This window comes from Uloborus diversus, chromosome 2 (assembly GCF_026930045.1).
Source record: "Uloborus diversus isolate 005 chromosome 2, Udiv.v.3.1, whole genome shotgun sequence".
NCBI lineage: Eukaryota > Metazoa > Arthropoda > Arachnida > Araneae > Uloboridae > Uloborus > Uloborus diversus.
Window position 1 is genome coordinate 217,013,784 of NC_072732.1, and position 22,388 is coordinate 217,036,171.

Here is a 22,388-nt window from a genome sequence, read left to right on the forward strand (position 1 = left end):
AAACCAGAAAATAAAACAGACCTTCGTTCACAGGAATATGTTTGACTTCAAGCACATAAAGGTTAGTTTGTGCTCTTGTATTTATCTAGGAAAAGTATTTTAAACTAAACTTTTCAGTTTCTTTCAATTAGAAAAAAGTAAAAATATTTATTTTCAGACTAATAAGTTATTGTAATAGAAATTAGTAATTTCTTGATAACCATCAATTTTAATTATTTTTTTTTTACCACAGTTTGCACATTTTAACTTAGGGAAAGCCAGGAAATATCATGATATTTTCGAAAATGTCCGATATTTTGATATATATCGGATATTTTGATATATATCCGATACTTTCAGTTAGAGCACAAACTAAAGTCTTCAAAATAGTTAATGCATCCTCAAATCACTCTTTATTTTCTTGCTTTATTGCTACAATATGTAAACTTAAAATTAATGTTTCTTTCATTATTTTTAAGTCAATACAGTAAAACCTGTAAAGTTGACCACCCTTGTAAGTTGACCACCTGCCTATGTTGACCGCTTTTGTCAGGAACGGAATTAGTTCTATCTCATACAATGAAGGAAAACCTCTATAACTTGACCACCTCTCTATCTTGACCACCTGTCTATCTTGACCACTAAAGTACACCAAATTTGGTTTGGAGCGTTGTAAAAAACCCTTTGTAAGTTGACCACTTGGTTTATTTTATTAAACTTTCTTCAGAAAACTATTTTATTTTATTATTTATTTATTTATTTAATATCATTATTATTTTTTGATAGCTTTCCAAGAATTATTTAATGCTTTGATGACAGACTAGCATTTTACTAACTAAACAGCATCATAAAGCTTATGCTGCTCTTTGTTCTCCAAACTTGTTTTTCATTTGTTGTTCTATTTGAGATAGCTTTTTGTACTCTGTTCAATGAAAATCGGTGTCAGTAGAAAAGTTCAAAGTTTTTTCTTTCAGTTGCAATATGTTGTGACAACACAGGAATTGTGCTAAAAAGAGCAGGCCCAAATCTATACATTTAGGGGCTTCTGCAATAAAATATGTAGGGCCTCTCCCTAGTGGCCAAAAGTGTCTATTACTAAAGTGAATAAGTCTTAGTGCTAGTTTTTTTTCTTCTATTTTTCTTCAATTTCTAGGGCCGTTAGCCCCTTTAAGGACGCGGGTCTCTTGCACTGCGGGTACGCAGATTTGGGGCTGCTAATGAGTAAAGTTACATGTTTCTGGTGCAAGGGATTAAGAGATAGGATATTTTATTTTTGCCTTTATGAACTGGGAGAGTCGAACTTGTTGCTCTTTGTACTATAATTTTTGCATAAAAAGGCTTCAAAAAGAAAGTTAGTTGAACTTGAGATTAATAAAAAGTATGAAATATTAAAATTAATTGAAAATGGAGAAAGCCAGAGAAAATTAGCTGGCATATATGGAATTTCTAAAACTACAGTGTCTAATATAGTAAAAAACCAGGAAAAAGTAACAAAATTATTTGAATTGTATTTTTAATTATTGTTTCACTTTCAATAATGTTAAACAATAAATGTGAGTTGAACAGAAAAAGTAAGGGTGAATTCCTTAAAAAAAAAAAAAAAAAAAAAAAAATACATGGTGCAAGAAATGACAAAAAATAAAATAAAAATCATTCCCGCCCTTTATAAGTTGACCACCTGTCTAAGTTGACCGCCAAAGTACTGCACCGCGAGTGGTCAACTTACACAGGTTTCACTGTATCTAATATTTCATTTTACAATTCTATCAATTTTAATGGAGTTAATTTAGCATTAGCTGTTTTACTCATTTTTCTTCTGTGAGCTATTTTTACAGTTATGATTCAGAAATAAATAATATGCTTTATTTCGTGTACAGTCATAAGACATTTTCTTTTTTTTTTTTCTGAGCAATATTTAACATTTAATTAGGCACTTTTAATTTGAGTTAAAATTGTTTCATTACTAATAATTTTATGAGTATAAAATACTAGTAAAAATGGAATATTATTTTACTTTGTTATATTATTGATGTATTATACATCATAAAAATATAGAACATACCTTTTTGGGTATTTTTTATAATAAATTATTATAAAAAATAATTTAACTTTGATTAATATACCATGATTAATATACTTTTTATTTAAAATACCATAGTTGAAAAAATAAATATCAAAATATTGTGATATTTTCAAAATAAATATTGGATATATATCGTGATATATATCATGACGTATATCGACTGATATATATCGGCGAACCCTGGGGAAAGTATAATTGTCAAATTTCTTGGAGCAAAAATTTTTATTTTTTTCTTTCCCTCTTTTTAAGCAGTTATCCCCGGAGCAATAAGCAATAACTCAAATATTTACCTGCGTTGTTGGTCAGCTATTTCTCCCATTGTGCTGCTAAGACAACCAAATGCAAGCTGATGATAACTTCTATGGCAGACCTGAATTATTAAAATTTTTCGTTGCTGGTGACCAAATTTAGTTGTCATTTTTTTTATCAATTAGGAATTTATTTTTCTTGTGAGTTGATGAACTGGAAATGTTGATCACAAGTTTTTATATTGGTTTCCAAACTAAAAAGTACTGTGAGTTTCTGACACTGGAAATTAGTTTACGGGGATAGAAGTAATAATGGTTAATCACAGGGGCGGATGCAAGGGGAGGGTGTTGCGTACAAAATAGAAGGATGTAGAAAAGCGTGAAAATATATTATGACTCATTGTATTCAAATACTTTATTAATAAAATGGAAATGTTTGGTTTAATCTTTTAAATGTATTACTTATTTGTTGAAGTAAATATTATTTGAAATAATATTTCCTTTGATTGCTTCTGAAATTAACTAAGCTCTACCAGGGGCAGATTTGGGACTTTTTATGGACACCCAAACAGTTCCAAAAAAATTTCCATACCTATAACTCTATACTTTTCAGCATGATCCCCCCCCCCCCCCCCCCTAAAATGCTACTCTGTATCCAACCCTGGTTAGGCATTTTATTTAATCGTCAAAGAGTCATTACATTACCAAGTGGCCAATGACAAAATTTATCTTCAGGTTAGATTATTGGTTGTCTATTCTGGAATAGTTCTAGAAATTAAAGTCAGTTATAAATCAACTCTCTCACTTCATATCTAATAGGTCATTGGAATGTTAGGGCCTACAGAAAAGGGACCGGTGGTTCACCAATAGGTCACAACCCACAGTTTGAGAAATGAGAATCTGATTGTATTTGAATGACACCTTATTCACAAATGCCCTCTTTTTCATTCCACAGCCCTTTGATCGTGCCTACATAGACAACCCTGGTCCCATGGTAGTGTTTGCCACACCAGGCATGCTGCACTCTGGCCTCTCCGTTCAAATTTTCAGGAAGTGGGCCCCAAACGAAAACAACATGGTATGTACTTGTGAGTATTTTTATTTTTCAATGAGATCTGTGCATCTGTTCATCAATTATGATGCAACCAGGGTTCTTGAGGTCATTGAATGACCTTTTTTGGAAATTGATATTTAAGTCCTTGAATTTGTCAAAATTGTTTGGGCTTTTAAAGCTTTTCTCTGCTATCAAATTTCTTCAATAATTGATAGAAAATACTTAGTTTGAAAATCTCTTGTGATTTTATGAAAACTTGTATTTTTCTTGTAAATGATAAGACTTATTATTTTATTTAATTATTTGTTCATTGTTTTAAAATTTTAAAGGCACAACGAATGAAGAACATATCAGAAAATTATTCATTATCTAAAAAGTTTTTTTTTTTAGTGTTAAATGAAAAATTAATGATGCGGTACACTACTCACAATTAGGTGTTACTTTCTAAAGCTGTGCTTTGACTTCAGGTTTCTTCTGCTTTATAGATTGATTTTAAGTTTTTTGATGCTTGTATGTATGGGCACTATTTTTAGAAACTTCCTGTACATAACTGAAGCTTTTTATGTAACTAAATAAATGTCTTATTGAGGTTAGATATTAAATGTGAACATTTCTCATCCAATATTTTTCCAATGTAATTTCTCATTTCTCCTTAACTGCTTGCTATCCAATGCTTTCATATTTACTAGACCATGAAAATGTTATCTGATCTTGCAGCTCATTATGCCCGGATATTGTGTGGCGGGAACCGTCGGTCACAAGGTCATCAGTGGAGCCAAGAAGATTGAATTTGAAAACAGGCAAATTGTGAGTAGGAAATCCTTAACTCTAACGCTCATGTACTTATGGCATAAGTTTTGATTCATTTTTTATTCAAAATCTTTTTTTGTTTTGTTTTGTTTTTGACTTTTACAAAGAATTAAACCTTTTATGGTGATCTGTTTATTCATAGCTATTTGAGGCAGTGAGAAACAAAGGGATGCAAGTGGACATTTTGAAGTTTTGAGTAAATCGCGTTTAAAGATCAGATCCTAGGTAGGCTTTCATTGAAATTTTTTTATAAATCAAGCTGCATACCGGAACCTACCAGGGCTACTAGTACAATCTCTTGCCCCAGACAGAGGAGATGTTCACCTACCATGTGTACTGGTTATCTCCAAATTTTTAATTTTGCCACTTTCATCCTTTTGCTTCTCACTGCCTCATTTGTGCTCGTTTTATTAAACATTAGTTATTTATTTATTCTTTTTTTAAAATCATATATGATATAAACTCAAATCGTTCTTTTTCAGAAACTTTTCTCTTCTTTTTCTCCCCCTTCTGTTTTTGAACTAGCAAAATGGATTTTTTTTTTTTTTTTAAGTGCAACAAACCAAGCAAGTTAAGTTATTTTATTATGCAAAAAGCTTTCACAATATATCTAGGAGGAACTTATCGGTACCAAATGGTTATGTTTTTATACAGGGGATTATTTTATTTGTGATCCCCTCCCCCCCCCCCCCCCCAAAAAAAAAGCTGTGTCGACTGTACCTTAAATAATTTTTCACCATAACATTTTTAAAATATACTTACCTTCATACTTGATTAATATTTCTTCCACATTTATGTCAATTCATCCATCTTTTTTTTTTTTTTTTTTTTTGGTTGGTAAAAATAGCAAAAATTTCAGGAGCTTTATTTGCAATGCAAAATGAAAAGAACCTAGTAAAAATTTAGCTAAAATACAAGAGAAGCTGATATAAAATATTTTGTCAGCAGAAAACAATATCAAATTAAAATGTATAATGATATAAGCATTCCAATAGATAAAGTTAACAATCAGATCACACAATGCAAATATAGTAAAGTTTAAAAAAATGATATAATCCATCAGATTTTGAAGTTATTATTATTTTTAATTCACTATTTAACTTAAATTAATATTACCCATTTAAGGTTTTATGATTTATTTTGCTCGCAAAATTTTACTAAGCATGGGAGGTTTCCCTAAATTGTTACTAGTGTTTCAGTTTATGTATTATACTCATTTGATGCACAACAAGCAATTTATGAAAGTTTCAAAATGATGACAGTTAATAAGATACTAAAGAAATACCTGGTATAATTTTTTTTGTTTATCACTAACACGTAAACAAAACTTTGGTGCATATTTTTAATCTAACTTATAAGTTTTTTTTTTTTTGGGGGGGGGGGGGACTTAACTCCTAATGTTTTACTTCTGTTTCTTTTAAAGTCAAATATTTAAATCTCTAGTTAAGTGTTACCTATTTTATCCAAGTTAAAACTACCAAATTGGTGGCACATACAAAATAAGTAAAATTGGATGTGGAAGTCTTTGCAATCGTATAACAAGAAACATCTAAAGAATTTTTATGGTGCCTGGTGAAAGTTTCAATGTTATGCCCCTTGTTTCACTGATATATGGTTTTATTAGTTTTATTTACTCACATTGTATGAACAAAATATTTTAAAAATATTTTATTATTTGAGGTAGTGAGAAGTAAAGGGATGCAAGTGGCAAAATCCAAAACTTGGAGAATAACCAGTACACATGGTAGGTGAACCTCTCCTCTGTCTTGGGGCAAGAGATGGTACTAGTAGCCCTGGTAGGTGCTGCTGCAAAGCATGAGTTTGGGAAAAAATTCAATGAAAGCCTGCCTATGACATAATCTTTATACGCGTTTTGTTCAAAACTTGAAAATGTCCGCTTACATCCCTTTGCTTCTCAATGCCTCATTTAAAAATTTATTTTCAAAATATTGAACAACACTGCCGAGAGAAAACTTTTGTGCCCTTCACTTGTTGTAAGATGACATTAAACTTTACAAAGAATTTTGTTGTCACTTCTCTCAACAGACGCAATGTCCACAAATCTAAATTTTTCTGTGCCTCTACTATATTATTCATGCTTTCAGGTTGAAGTAAAAATGTCTGTACAGTACATGTCATTTTCTGCACATGCCGATGCAAAGGGCATCATGCAGCTGATTCAGCACTGCGAGCCTTCCAAGGTGATGCTGGTTCACGGGGAAGCCTCTAAGATGGAGTTCCTTAAGAAGAAGATCACCCAAGAACTGGGTAAGAAATCATACACATGTAAGAATATCGTCGTCTCAAAGCAACACTAAGACATCTAATCCCAGGAATAACACTAAGATATCTTACTGTTGCTCTGAGGGGATGATACATTGAAATTAAATTGTAGTGAATTTTTTTTATAGTTATTACAAAAAAAAAAAAGAAAGTTGCTGAAATTTTATTTGGAGTCTTGATATTAAAGGTTTTAGATTAATTGTCGCAGTACTGAGGCTACATAGAATTAGTACTAGACAGTGGTGCACAATTTTCGAAAGCTTGTTTGAATTTCCAAAATTTTAAATTAGTGGAAAAAATTATGAACTAAAGACCAATAAATAATAGTATAACTATCAAGTGACAGATTTTCTTTAAAAAAAAAAAAAGATTGTCTGTTTTCTTTTCCTTAATGATTTCTCTCTCTTTTTTACTTCTATGTGCAAAGTAAGGGAAGTGTTGTCAGGGCCGGATTTAGAAGTGTGGAGGCCCTGGGGTAACGAAGGAGTGGAGGCCCCTAATCAGGGTTCAAAAAGATCATATTTTCGAAAATATCCTATACTTTGATATACATCCGAATATTTTGATATATATGTATATATCCAATATATTCGATCAGCACTTTAATAGTAAATACATCCTGAAGTTACTGCAATTTATTTTTTATATTATTATTTTTATAATTTATAGACTTAAAATTACTGTTTCTTATTTATATCTAAACATACATTTCATTTTAAAAGTGATGTACTTTTAAGGCTATTTTCATATGATATTTACAATCATTTGCGAAATCTGTTAACTTAATGTTATAAAAATAAAACACATATGTATTGATATTGATTGGTTATTATGTTGGATGTTATTTGTAAAACTGACTCATAGGTACAAATTACAAATTAAATTAATAAAAAAATGTGTATTGCCACTGAAATGCTGGATCAAATAAAAAATTGATAGTAAATGGATACTTGCAATCAGCGCTTTCTGATATATCTATAATAATATTATTTTTGTGCAAGCACTCTTTGTAGAAATACAAAAAAAAAAAAGTCTGGGAGAAAAAATGTAAAATTTGCTGACCCGTGAAAGTTAGGATAGTTTATAAAAATTTTATTGTGGGGACCCCTTTGTTGTGGAGGCCCCGGGGCAGTAACCCCGCCTGCCCTCCCCTAAATCCGGCCCTGAGTGTTGTAGAAATGGAAAAAAAAAAAAAAACACTCAAATTTCAAAATTTCCCTTTTAGTCAAACATGAATTTTTGTTTATAAGTTTTTCAGTAACTTATTACGTTCAAACGTATGGGCAGCCAAAATATTCGTTTTTGCTGTCCTTGAGTTAATTGTAACAAGTTCTGTTATGGCATCTGTATCTGCATATATACAAACAGTAAACTCCAGATTATCTGCGGGACAGATTATCCTCAGCCTTTCACACATTCAAAAAATGAAAACTGTTTTTGCCGATGATGAACTAATAATGATGATGAATGCACACATTTTATTTTAACAAGTTCTAAATCTAAATATAGACATTCCTATTTCTTATCTCTCCTTTCCATTGACATTAAACCTTGCATGGTCACCAAAACCGGACTAGTTGAAACCTGATTTTTGAATCTACATTATTTACTGAATTAAATCTACAGCATTTACTGATTTTTAGACCTACACTTCTTCTTTAAATTTGAAAGCACATTTTTCTGTATTTAACATACTTTATATGTGTAGAAAAGTCTAAAAATTCATTTTAAACAAAAATTTCATTTTTTGGCTCTTCCACCTATATTTATATTTTAAGATTTCAAAGACTTTGTTTGAAAGTTTTGCCGAAGATAAAAATTAAGTACTAGAGGTGAGTTTAAATTAGCCTTTTGATCGCAATAATTTCCTGAAATTGACATGAAAATCCTGTGGATTAATTAAGGTTTATGTAACACTATTTTTACCTTCATCTATATTTATACAGTAGGCACCGCTTAATGTGATCACGGTTAATGTTATCATTCGCTTAATGTTATCAGAATCGGGAAGTCCCGGAACACTTGTATATCAATATGTGTTAAAAAAAAGTTGGATATTGTAATCAGTGTCTTCGTTTATTGTTATCACTTTTTCATAAACTTCCAATTTTTACCATGTTTTTGTTCCTCAATCAACAGAAATACTAAGGTAAACTCTGACATCACTAACGTTCTAGATGGCATTTTGTGATATCCCATTGCAATGTAAACTTTTTCTAGGAAGGAAACAACAGGAAGTTTGTTCTCAGTGACCATAGACCCACCTAAAGATGCTATTCACTTTAACAAGCAAAACTTCTGTCACTGTAGATGTCTGTGCTTTGTTGTGGAGGTGGTGATTTTCTCCCACTTTGGAAGGATTAATGTAGCTCCTGAGAAAACAAGTACCCTTCTATCAGTAAAGCAGAAGAATTTTTCTCCTTGTCCAGTTACTTTAAAAACTTCACTCTAAACGGTCAAACATTTTATCCTTAGAGGAAAAGCGCAATGATTTAATTGTCAATGAAGAAATTAAAACTTTAAGAGGCTTTGACAATTTACCCATGTTGAGTTAAAGGGATATTGCAGCACAGCTAAAAATTTCTCGGCCATTACTTAGTAAGTTCTAAAAAATTGTGATGAGATTGAAAACAAAGCGCAGCTAAATGAAAATTTAAATAACAAGCGGAACCGGGATGGAAAAGATGGTGAATTGAATCTGCTTTGAAACTGGTTTACTAATATCAGAGAAAAGGATGCAGACGCAAATGAGCATATTTTATTTCACCTATTACTATGGTTTTAAAAATTTCATATTTTAATTTTACTTTCATGACTCGGCTATTTCTATTCTGCTGATTTCGTAATTCTTAATTTAAAGCTGCGTTTAGTAGAGTCATTGTAATTTTCATTTGCAGTTGTAAAGAAAAGGTGCTCCTGGATTCTTTTCGGTTATTGTTATCAGTCTGTTATTGTTATCAAATTATAACTGTCCCAAAGTGATCACATTAAGCGGCGCCTACTGTATTTCAAGACTTCAGCAATTTTATTCAGAACATGTAGTTATAAATTGAGGCAGTGAGAAGCAAAGGGATGTAAGTGGACATTTTCAAGTTTTAAGTAAAATGCGTTGAAAGATAACATCCTAGTTAGGCTTTCATTGATTTTTTTTTCCCAAATCATGCTGTATAGCAGCAACTACCAGGGCTACTAGTACCATCTCTTGCCCCAAGACAGAGGAGAGGTTCACCTACCATGTGTACTGGTCATCTCCAAGTTTTGGATTTTGCCACTTGAATCCCTTTGCTTCTCACTGCCTCAATTAAGTTATTGGCACTTAATCTAAATTAAGGTTTTGATGTTTTAAGGTACAGTTAATGCTCAGTCAGCTTTCTATCTTTGTGTACTCAGGGTGCTTTGCACTAGCAGAAGCTGGTCATTATATCCTCTTCACCATGATTATGAACTCATGGATCTAATCTGATTCAAATTAGAAGGATTATTAAGAAGCGGAAGGAGACATTTTAAAAGGGATATTAATAAGTGTGTGTGCTGATCATGGCCCTTATTTTGCTAAAAATGACACATTAGTGGTACTCTTGTTTGTCATCAGCTTGAAAAGTGTTGCTCTCCTTTTGCAGGAAAGGAATGTCTGATGCCGGCCAATGGCGAGACAGTCTCCTTCGAGACCCCAATCACCGTTCCCGTCGATGTTTCTCTCGACCTCCTCAAGAAGCAGATCTACTCTCGGGACGCCAGTGAGTGAATTTTCATAAATCCAAGCAAAGTTTTGATTAATTTTTTCGCATAATTTGTTTCTGATTAATTTTTATTCTTTTAATTAAATTTTCAATTATTTAAAGGGGTATTCTTTCTAGAGGCTTAATCTTAAGGTGATTTTACAGGCATAATAGGAAAAAAAGCAGCAGCTAAGTTCACTAGCTGCTGTTTTTTCCATTCACTATCCATTTCAGTTCACTATCCATTTTTATGTTTTTTATTAATACTTTAAATGTATAAAAATGCATAATAGTTGAAAAAAAAATTCAAAATTGTAGTTCTAGGAGACTGGCAAAGTGGGGACTCTAAAAAAAGGGGGAGTCTCCTGGTTGACGTGATTCCAATCCTCCAGATTATCTGAAATATAAAGTCAAGGTTAATTCTTATTAAACAAGGATGTAGAACTGTCTAGACGTAGCCGATTTGTTTTTTGTTTTTTTTTCACAAAATGGCGTCTTTTTGAAAAAAAAAAGTTTATTCTTTGGCTCCTTTTTTGAACTTTTGAATTTTTTTTAAAATAATAAAAATAAAAAATTTCAAAAACCCATACCTGGGGACAATTTTGACAGTACTAAGAAAGTCTGTACCAAATTTCAATTAAATCGGTGTATTAGAACATGAGATCTTGTCAACGGTATCAAAAAAACTATTTTCGAGAAAATGCTTTTAAATTTTGCAGTCTCAATTCAGCAAAAGAGTTTATTTTAACAAAATTAACTGTAACTCCAAAAATAATTTGAATTTCCATAAATCCTCTTAGAAACTTATTCTTAAAGGTCTAAACTCTGATAATATGAAGGGGGGGGGGGGGGAATTGATTTTTTGGAATTTCTAGACTAGAATACCCCCTGAAGGCATTGATTGAGGAAAATCTCACAAAATAATTCTTGCTACTATGATTTTAAATATTTCATGTGCTGCTTTCATCTCTGATTGAGTAAAATGTTATAAATGATTTAATTCCTAACTTTCTCATTGAATATGAATAACCTTTATTATTATTATTATTATTATTTGATTTCATTTTGTTATTACTTGTTCATTTATTATTACTATATTTATTTTAATCCTGGTTTTGAAGAAGTAGCGAATAAATTTTGAAAACACTTCTCTGTTCTAAAAAATGTAAAATATAAAAAAAATCAAAATGTTTAGTATTTTTAAAAATTATGCTAAAATATTAGCAGTCATTTTACTACTTTTTAAATTAAAAAAAAAAAAAAAAAAAAGCTGCTATGTTTTTATTTATACCGCAGTGTTTGTTTCTGAAACTTTAAAAACTGAAAAACAGAATTTTTCATTTTGTAAAATGATAGTTTAATTCAGCACTAGGTATGAATCACAATATAAGTTGTAATTTTAGCACAAAATAATGATTCAATTTCGAAAGTTAACATTTCAGTCGATTTCAGTTTCACTTTGTTTTCTTTCTTTGATTAAACTCTTCATTCAGCCATTAAAAAAGTTTCATCTAGTTGGTCTGGCTCTTATATTAAATCTCAAAGCTTCACAATCCTTCTTATCAGTGATTTTATTTCATTTTAAAGATTCAAAATAAAAATCTAATTTTAGAAAAAATGATCTCAATATTTTGATTTGATGCATCAGGTCACAAAATGTTGCATGAGGTTACAACATGAAATTTAGTGCATTTTTTGTAGATAAGATATTTTATCCATGCATGCACATTGCACACTTCAGTTTTAATACATTTTTCAGTTTAAAAAAAAACTTTTGAAATCATACATAACATCTTGAGTAATTTTCAATCATAAAAAGCAAAACTGATTTTTTGTTAATCTACAAAACTTACATTACTGTCCCCTGACTCTTCCTTGGCATCAATTTCTTTTCTCTCCTTCTTCAATACAAGATTCATCTCATTTTTGAGGTTAAAAATTATGGTCTGTGCACTGAAAAATACGGTAGCACCTCCTCTGTCCCAGATGAAATAGGATTTCATTATTCATCTCTTTTCATTATATTGATCACTAGTGGTACCTGCACAGCTTTGCCTGTAGTAGAAAATTAAAAAGTCATTTGGTTCGCCTGTCTATTAACAAATAATGGATGATGAATTTCTCCCCAATTTGCTTTGTTAAATGGCTCACCCATGTTAGGGTTTCACATTATGATAATTCTGTAATTTACTGTTTCACGTCGTGATAATTTGCTAGGTAAAATGTTCTTAAAATTGGAATATAAAAAGAACCACATCGAATTTTCAAAAAATCGCTTCAAAATGCACACCTACAGTGGCTCCCAAAAGTGTTCGTACACCTACGACTTTCAATGAAAGAGGCTCTTATCCATTAGTTAGAATTAATATTTCAGAATAGGTATTTTATTATAAGAACTATGATCTATTTTTAACAAAACTACATGAAAATTTTAAATAAAACTGTCATGATGCGCACGATTAATTTTGAAGAGTTATTCAAAAACCAAAAAGATAACGATTCTAGGCCGTGGAAGTGGAAGCATCGCAGCCGCGCATAACCTCAGATCAACGACTACCTTGAATGCCAAAGAACAAAATTTAAAAGACTTACCCCGTGTAGCGTGTGTGTGGACGACAGGAAAAACAAATTCTTTACCGTATGTTCTTTATTTCATGTTAAACTTCAGAGCAGACAAGATGACAGGAATTTTGCATGGTGATCACCAGAAAAACATTTTTCACTTGGAAAAAAAAAACACATGCGCAGAATACATACTTAAGAGTTCAAAAAAAAGGAGCTGGGGATTGCAAAGTTCGTTAAAGATCAAAAAAACGGGGAGTTCATTCGGATGGTGGTGCAATATTCAAATTAAAATGGACGGAGGACGGACAGTTCACTTTGAAGATGGTGGGGTGTAATTCAGGGATGGATCATAATCAAAGATGTCAGTTGCAGGCCAATGTACGTTGAAAAAAAAATGGCACGTCGGTTGGTAATCTCCATCATCACACGATTAAAAATGGATCAGGGTAATTGCGGCTCCATATCGTCACCACAAGCTATGTTGATCATCAAAAAGGGTCGTTAATTAAGGGCTCGATTCAGGTATATTCTGCGTGCTGCCATCGGACACCTTCATACACACAGGTGATGCATTTCCAATGCAACTATCACAAGTTGCACTGAAGCTTATATAATTTTACTTTTCTTGGTTAAATACATATTTAGGAATTAAAAAGGAAATTTTCACCACATTTTGCGGTCTTCAATCATCAGGCGGAAAGCCACGGACGTCAACGGACGACGTGCACAATTCCATCTCTTTCGCCATCATCGGAGAGAAAACGGAGCCGCGAGAAGCACGTCCGCTCGAACTGGAAGCAGCAAGCAGAGTGAAGTGGGGTGGAAAAAATGAATCGGCGAATGAGCGATCTGATCCGGGTACGCGCCGATGCGCGGGAACCAATGAGTGCGTTTGCGCCCAAACAACGAAGGGAAGGGGACGCTACACCATTTTAATGGCCGACAAGAAGATGCAAAAAAATCGGATCGACGCTTGAAAAATTGTCAAAAAGCTAAACGATGGGAAAAGTGAATAAGTCACATATTTGATATCATAAAGTGCGCGAAATTTAAAGGGGAACGCAGGGAAAACGTGGAATGCACAAGAAAATAAAAAAAACAACTAAATGGGAAAAAAAAACGATTTAAATGACCGAAAACATGGGAAAAATATAAATGGGTAAAAAAATGTGATATGCATTATCACAAAAACATTAAAACTTAATTTTATAAAAATCAAAAACCAAAAAGTGCCGGAAATTTTATCTCACAAAAGTCTTCGTACACTTTGAAAAAATGCCAAAAAAATTAGATTATTTACTAACTTTTTACTAAGTTATTATTTAGTAGAATATCATGCAGTAACAATAACAGCTTTTAAACGTCTTGGAATAGATTTCATTGTTTTTTCTTTCTTTTTTTTTGTGCAATTTCTGAGTAAGTGTTCAGCCGCACTACTAGTCTTACTGTTTCTAGTTCGCTTTTCGTTTCAATGGTGTATTTTCGTAATCTAGCCACCAGATATCTCCAAATATGTTCGATTAAGTTTAAATCTAGCGATTGAGGAAATATTTCTAAGCTTAAGGACAAATTTTGAGGCACCAAACGCGAACGTGTACTTCTTATCAATATCTTTATAAAAAACAAAGTTGTTTCCGATTACCAAATTTTGGACTAATAGTTTAAAATTATTTTTTAAAATATTTAAATGAACAGCATGATTCATTATTTCGTCAAAAAATTCCGAATTTCCAAGTCCTGATGCTGAGATGCACCCTCACACAAGAACACCTTCACCGTCCTGATTAAACGATCCAACTAAGTTCTTCAGATTAAATTCCTCATTTTTTTCTTTCACTTACAATTATACAACAATTTAACCCAAAATGTTGAATTTATTTTCGTCTATAAGTAAGATGTTGTTCCAAAACGTTTTGAGCTTATTTATCATTGATTTTACGACGGAAAGCGTAAGCTTACTGTTTTTTGCACGAACAAGAAAATTTCTGCGGGAAGAGGTCCCATTTAATCCAGCTAATCAGAAACCATGGCGAACAATTTTAGGTAAAAACTAAACGTAAAATGTTTTATTTAATTCTGCAGAAACTTTTTCAGTTCTGAAATGTGTATTTTTCATGTTTTTTGTTACTGTAAACCTCCGAACACGCTTTGTTAACTTTACCAGTTGACCTTTTCTTACCTTGTTTTCTATCCAATTCTTGTCTTAAAAGCATTTTATCAAGCACTTCACTGTGAAATGGTATAAATTAACCAATTTAGAGACATTTCAAACCAATTTACGGCTATAGAGAAAAAATCAAATTTCGAATCGTGTTTGTTGTTTTCTACGCATACCTGCTACTTTAAAATAATAAGCACAATATTAGGGAACAAATACACAAAAAATTAAAGACAAATGACTTTATAGTATCATTACAATGCAAAAATAATAAAAAAACCACGTATGATAATTTTAATTATGAATTTATTCGAAAATATTTCAGTGTACGATGACTTTTGTGGCGTATCTTTTCTCTATCTCTTCGTGTTTTGACAAATTTCAAAAAATAAAATCTGGCAATATTTTGAAAAAAACTAATGGGTTTTATTCAGAATGGCATAGGAATGATATGAAAAAAAATTGGACTTCATATTCGAATTCAGTTTTGCGCTATTTTGGTTTCACTACAAAATTTCAAGGTGTACGAACACTTTTGAGAGCCACTACAAACTGACTTTGTGCCAAATTTCATGAAAATCGGCCGAACCGTCTAGGCGCTATGCGCGTCACAGAGATCCAGACAGACACACACACAGATCCAGGTAGACTTTCAGCTTTATTATTGGTAAAGATTAATACATCTCCAACCAATGTTTAGTGTGTTTACAAAGCATTTCTGGGTGAAGCTAACTCGCTCTTTTCTTGTTTACAGATGGCATTGGGGGGTTGAAGCGGAAAAGCATCCTGCATGGCATGCTGGTCATGAACAACAATGTGAGTAGCACTGCTAATCAGTTGCAGAAGATTATGGCGCTACAAATGCTGTGAATTATATTTTTGTCATTCAGTTCATTGCAGTATTTCATTTCAGGAGATTTCTTAAAAATAGAAAAAGTTTTAATTTTCTTAAAAGTATAATGTATATGTTTCTGATCTCTACCTTTTTAGTTTATCACAATTATTGCTCAGTTTCTATTTAAATTTAGTAAGAGTCACCTTTAATGTTGCACGTCTTCTAAGCATTATCTAACGTTTCGGACCATGTTTTCAGGATGTAATCATTCTTTTTGATGTTGTATCCAAAGATTTATGAACATCAAAAGCCTGATATTTCGCTTCATTACGAGGTAGTATTGCTACAATACGATTATCATTGCTACTACTTCATTCCTTTTCCCTTGAAGTACAGTAGAACCTGAATTACCCAAAACTCTTTTAACCAAAACCTCATTTAGTCAAAGTCAGGTTCCTTGAATTTATTTTTTTCTAAGTAAATATCACTTCATGGTCATTGTAGGCAGTCGTTCCTAAGTCAGATGCTGAATCATTGCCTTTTTATTACTTTTTTTTTCAAACTCACCTGTAAATTTTCAGAATTGTAAAGAATTCTAGTTTTTTAAATGTTATTAAATTCAAAAGCAATCAAGTCTGATAGTAAAAAAAAAATCATAATAATTATTTTAACTATGTGTTTGTATGTGCATAGTTAAAATAACAAAACATAAAACAAATGGCTACCAAAAACTCCAAAAGTGGCTGCAGTAAAGCCTCTAAAGTTAGCCACCTGTTTAAGTTACCCACTAAAGTAGTGCACCACAAGTGGTCAACTTACACAGGTTTCACTGTACTACTTTTTGTGACTTTGGTAGCCAAAGGCTACTGTTCAGAATTCCTAGTCTAGAGCTTTATTGAAAGCATCAATATTTTGCAGAAAATTCGGCTGATGGAGCCTGAGGAGGCCATGCAGGAGGTAGGAGTGGTACCTCACCAGGTTCGCTTCACCTCCACCCTGAGGATCGAGGATCCCACCGGAGCCCCTGCGTCCAGGCTCACTGATGTGATCTTCTCCAAAATCAAAAGGTAACATCCAATTCCACAGTGCAGGATATTATAACTAAAGTTCTGAGCTCGAAACGCTTTAACTTGAAAATTACTGACTTGATATTTCACCAGAACATAGTGAGGCCAGGGAATTCTGTTTAGAGGAATAGTTCCAAAATGTGCCAGTAGATGGCAAAGTCAGGGTTCAAATTGCTATTGTGGAGGAATGCTAATGCCTAATATGTGAAATGAACTCTGAAGATGCAACCTCAGCACAGATAACATCTTATCTGGTGTGAAACATGTAGTTTTGAATTATATCAGTCTTTGCTGTCACCACTAACTAATAAATTATTCATAAACGTTTGGAATTTGTGTTATCTTTATGGTGTATATACCATTTTCCTGTTTAATGAGTTCTTGAGGTAGGGTTTAATCCCCTTAACCTGACACCACCATCTATCAACACATTTTGAAACTTATTTTTTCTTCAGCCAAATGAATCCCATGACCTCACGACAGTTCTGGTGAAATATCAATCTGACCAGTAGTTTTTAAATTAGAGAGTTTTGAAATTGGAACTTTATTTATAACCACCCTGTATTTATTCAACTGCAATTTGTATAGGGTGATGAACCCATTAATAATTCGGGTTTTCTGGACCCGAAAACTGGTTCAGAACCGATGTTTTTGTAACTTGTACACAAGTTATTCCATGGGAAGTATTTGCGAAACTAAGTTTGCCAGTACACGTACTGTACTGATTTTTTTTCCCATACTGGAAATAGAACTATCCTAGAATTTGTACTGAGATACTGAAAAAAATATATTAAAAAATTGATTACAATATGTATCGTTAATGTGAATTGCAAAGGCAAAATAAACTCTAGTCTATAATAACCCAGACTGTGATTAGCATTTTTCTTTTTTCAAATGGAGTTATTTTAGCTTTTTCATACAACTACAGTATAATTATAGATCTCAGAAATTAAAATTAAAAAAAAAAAAATATCAAAACTAGAAAATATTGAATTTTCTGTATTTTAAGTTATTTTTTAAATCTAAATTGCTTGCGTATATTTTGTTTATTTTGTTTGGATTAGCAAAAATGAAATCATATTAACAATTAATTATTTGATTGGAAGTTTTGAAAATTTCAGGGTCACTAGAGTTTGGATAGAATTAAACCTGTATCATTTTCAACTGAAAAATAGAAACAGCACAAAGAAATGTTCTTCGTGAAACATTAATATAATGCTAGAGCTTAAGTACAGCTGTGAAGAAATCTTAATACAGTACAACCTTGATAGCTCGAATCTCTTGGGATGGGAAAATTTTTCGAGATATTGAGTTTTCGAGTTATCAAGGTTTTAAAAAATTACACTAGTAACTCTCACATTTACACACACGTACGCTATATTCATTTATATATGTACTATCGGACCACTTCGAATAACATCAATAAAGTAGTCTTCAATATTTCACTAGATTTGAAATTTTCTAATTGTCGAAAGTGCACAGGATGAGATTTTGAAATGAACAACAATTTCAACTTGGATTTTCACCTAAAAATTTAAAAATGCTAATTTTATCTTTAACCAGTAACCTCACATTCAAAAAGTTCTCAGCAGCCATTTTGTAGGAGTTAAAAAAAAAACTGAATGATGAAAATGAGGAATGCATTTTCCGTTTTTGCTTGAAAACTGACGGACGAAAAATTGAACCCCTTTCCTCAAAATGGACGACATGTTCGAGAGAAATGCACAAAGATTCTAAACTCTGGGGAAAACACAGCACCTCCTTCATACCAACATTCCCCTATTATCTTGCTCCAATACCCTGTTCACAAAATTTCCAAGAAAAGGGACGAAAAACGTTAAGCAATTGTCCCTGGAACTGGTTTTACTATAAAAACTGCCAAAGCAAAACGACAATTGAAACTTGCTTCTGTGCAAACATTTCGACATATCAAGGGTTTCGAAAAATAAATTTCGAGATAACTATGGAAAATACATAGGGGTTTCTATAGAAAATGCTAGGGAAAATTTTTGTTTCCAGACATCAAGGGATTTGAGATAAGGAGGTTCGAGATATCAAGGTTTGACTGTATATAAAAATCTTCTGTGCGGATGTTTGTCACCATAAGGCTTTTAAACGGCTGGACCGATTTTGATCAAATTTTTTGTGTGTAATTAAGTTGTGGCAAGCATGGTTTCGAAGCGCGATGGATTGAATCGGAAACGTTTTTGCTAATTAATTAAATTAAAGATTGGATGGTTATATCTCCCAAATGATTAATATTTATTTTAACCTATTGTTGAGCGAGAACTGAGATAAATATTTAACCCGTTGCCAAAGGACAATAAGAAAGCCAGCTCTGCTTTTTGTAATGAAATTTCCTACTGTGATAATGATAGAGAGTGAAGCCTTCATTTCTTGAAAGCAACGATTTTAGGTCCAGTGATATATTTCAAAAAAAAAGTACAGGAAGAAATCGAGTTTCTTTCACTAGGTTCACGCAAAACGCGTGTTTTTCGTCGTAGTTAAACCATGTGACCGGATCAGTGCATTAAGTTTTCCTAACCAAAGGATCAGAAAGTACCGTAACTAGCAACATTTGTTTCTCGGCTCAAATCCATCTGAGTTTTCGCACCAATGTCAAGAATACTTTAAGGGTTATCAAACTAATCAGTACATTATTAAAGGAAAAGATGATGGAATTTAAAGACGAAACATTTTATTTTCTCCTAGATAAATTACAATAGGGTAGTTCTGTACACAAAAGATCAGTGCAGTGGAAGATCTTGATCCTTGGTGGGAAGAACAAATTAGGCAATATATGAAGTTTTAAAAGTTTTCGTTCAAAAGATCGGACCGCTAATTGGTTGGAGTTTGCTTCGCTCACTGATCGGCTGGATTACAGTAACATGGAGGCTGGGCGACTTTGGCTATCAACAGTAGAGTTGCGTGATCATTTGTTTACATTTTAAAGCTACTGCTAATGTAATTTATTGTATTTTTGTTTATTTGGCGAAAGATTTCAAACTGCAAAGAACTGATTTCCGTTTTTAAAGTGTGTTTAGTCATTTTAGTTAAAGAATGTTTATTTTACATCAGGAGTGGCAGTGGGGGATGAGTGGTTTTCGCTTATTCAAAGAAATGTTTTTACCTTTATCATTTTTTTAAACGATATCCTTTCGATTGTTTTATTCTTTTTCATATGTGGGATAATGCAGCGGGATTTCGCGTTTGTTCTAGATGGGTAGTTAATTTTTTACACTTAATATCTGAGGACGCTTTTTATCCTTTGAGTACGGCTGAAGGAACAAGCCATCAAATCTGGGAGAAAAAATAGTTAATAAAACAACTGCTCAGTGGGCATTAGATAAATCAAGTTGTAATAAATATATACGCATTCTGACACAAAGCACAGCTTAAATCATTTTAGTTTTACTTACTTTTTTTCAACAAAACGGTTCAAACACTTGATAGTTTATTGAATTTTTTTAACTTTTCAATTTACAAAGTTTGAACAGAACAACGTCTGTCGGGTCCTCTAGTTTATCAATAAAAATAGTATTAAAAATAATATGTATTATTTTCTATTTTCATTTTGTCATTCATCTAAAAAAATACTGACTAGTTTGCTATTAGTAATCTGGAAAGGCTTTTCTCTTTTTTGGAAAGATACATTAGTTCGAGTATGCTTAAAATATTCAAACAGCAATAAATTAGAAAGTTACAATTAACTGAAACTCGCAAGTAAAAATTATACCACAAGGTTAATCTTTCAGTGCATCTGTCAACAAATGAAAAGTCTGAGTAAGTATAAGCACCTATAGGTAAGCATATAGTACTTATATATTTGTCAGTTATTGAACTTATTGTTCTTTATCTACAAGTGAAGATCTTTCATAGAAACTCCATTGTTACAAGTCGGTAAAATTGAGGCATGAATTGTTAATCTGGATTGTATGTGATTTAATTTTGTATATTTATTGAATTTGAATCTTCAGCAACCTTAAAAATCGAAAATCAAGAGCAAGTGCAAAAATCTTTTTACTGGAAAAAAAATGTATACAAAAATATTAAATATTCAATGCAATGTGTAATATAGGAAACTGCAGTCTTACACTTGGCAATGCATCGGGGAGTTTTGATGAGAATTGTTGCACAAAATAGAAAATATATTAGCAGGTTTACATGTTTATCACTCATTCTTTTTAATTGCAAAACCACACAAAAATCCCTAAGAATATGACCAAATATCTTCTGTGATACAAATTTCATTTCTCCTCAAGGGTTTTGAAAGCATTTTGTGCCTTGAAGTACTATTTTGTTTATATAAATTTTATTTCTTGTGCAGCAGACAGTGCATGTTGGTTGACAAAGATTTAACTTCATGTTTGCATCTGTTTCATTGCAGCCTCTTGGAAAATCATAACGTCCAACTGGCCCCGGATTGTTCTATCACAGTGGCATCTGTTCTCATCAAGGTGGATGTGGGGGAGGATGACACCAAAAGCATCTGCGTCTCTTGGGGATATCAGGTGGATTCTCTTATATTTTTGCTTATGCAATCTGTTTCATGTATATTGGTTGGGAAAACAAGAGGTGTAAACCTCACTAGTGCGTTGTGGGTGGTTGGACAGTCATAGAATCTTTTTTTAATATAACATTTAATGATGATTATTTTATGATGATTTTAAACAAATTAATGAATGAAAATTATCTGAAACTTAATTGACTTACCGATTGATCTTAAGATAGGTCATTTGATAATATTGCAAAAGGCCGTTATAATGCATACATCAAGACTAGAGGTTTTGTGCTGTAAAGATTTTGGTATTGTATAGAGCATTTCACAAATTTATAAAATAATAGGATATATCAATATATTTAAGAATTAGTTGTAACTAAATTGAGTATCAAGATTAAAATAATGCAATTTAATCATCATGCGTTAATAAATAGGCTCCATAGCAGAGCATTTTACTGGTTTGCATGGCAACTGCATTTTTATAGACAATCTGGTACAATTTTTTACTCTGAATACTATTCTGCTTTTAAAAGCTTTGACTTAAGGTGGAACGATGAAAAACAGTTTCCAAATTTATTTACCCAAAAGAAGCCTGTTTGTTTCGGATGCAAGATATAGTTTTTATTTTTCCAACTACTAAACTTATTGTTTACTCCTCAAAAGTTGTGCGGTTTATAGAGAATTGCATTATATACATCAGTGGCGTTAAGGTATTCTACTGTATCTTTATGTTATTAGATGTGCCTGTAACTAGTTGCCATTATTTTATGCAAATTTGTCTGTATGGTTCTGTGTGTTGGAACCTAGTTTTCAACTCTGCATTGATTGAAAGGGTAAACTTTAAATAGTTATCTTTCCTTTCTTCCAAGGATGAAGAGTTAGGCAAGTTTCTGTTGCCAGCCATCAAGAAGTGGTCCAGTGAAACGAAAGGATGAGACTCATGGAGAGCCTTGTAAATACTTCTGTTTCAAAGACTGGATGTTTTTCCACAATCATTTCACCATCTCGCCCAACATACCCTTGTGCAAAATCATCATTATTGTAAATATTCAAAAAAGAAAGATGCAGTAAAAATATTTTTAAATA

General features: G+C 32.2%; 1 protein-coding gene across 1 annotated transcript in view; it reads left to right on the forward strand.

The window, feature by feature from the left end:
* The window catches only part of LOC129216808 (integrator complex subunit 11-like), a 34,197-nt gene extending 11,889 nt beyond the window's left edge, over positions 1-22,308 (forward strand). The window contains exons 6-14 of the mRNA XM_054851025.1: positions 8-61; positions 3,266-3,388; positions 4,082-4,171; positions 6,280-6,442; positions 10,078-10,194; positions 15,654-15,715; positions 16,653-16,801; positions 21,189-21,312; positions 22,172-22,308. Of these exons, the coding sequence (XP_054707000.1) occupies positions 8-61; positions 3,266-3,388; positions 4,082-4,171; positions 6,280-6,442; positions 10,078-10,194; positions 15,654-15,715; positions 16,653-16,801; positions 21,189-21,312; positions 22,172-22,237 (948 nt within the window). The 3' untranslated portion in view covers positions 22,238-22,308. The remainder of the gene's footprint in view (positions 1-7; positions 62-3,265; positions 3,389-4,081; positions 4,172-6,279; positions 6,443-10,077; positions 10,195-15,653; positions 15,716-16,652; positions 16,802-21,188; positions 21,313-22,171) is intronic.
* Positions 22,309-22,388: the final 80 nt, after the last annotated feature.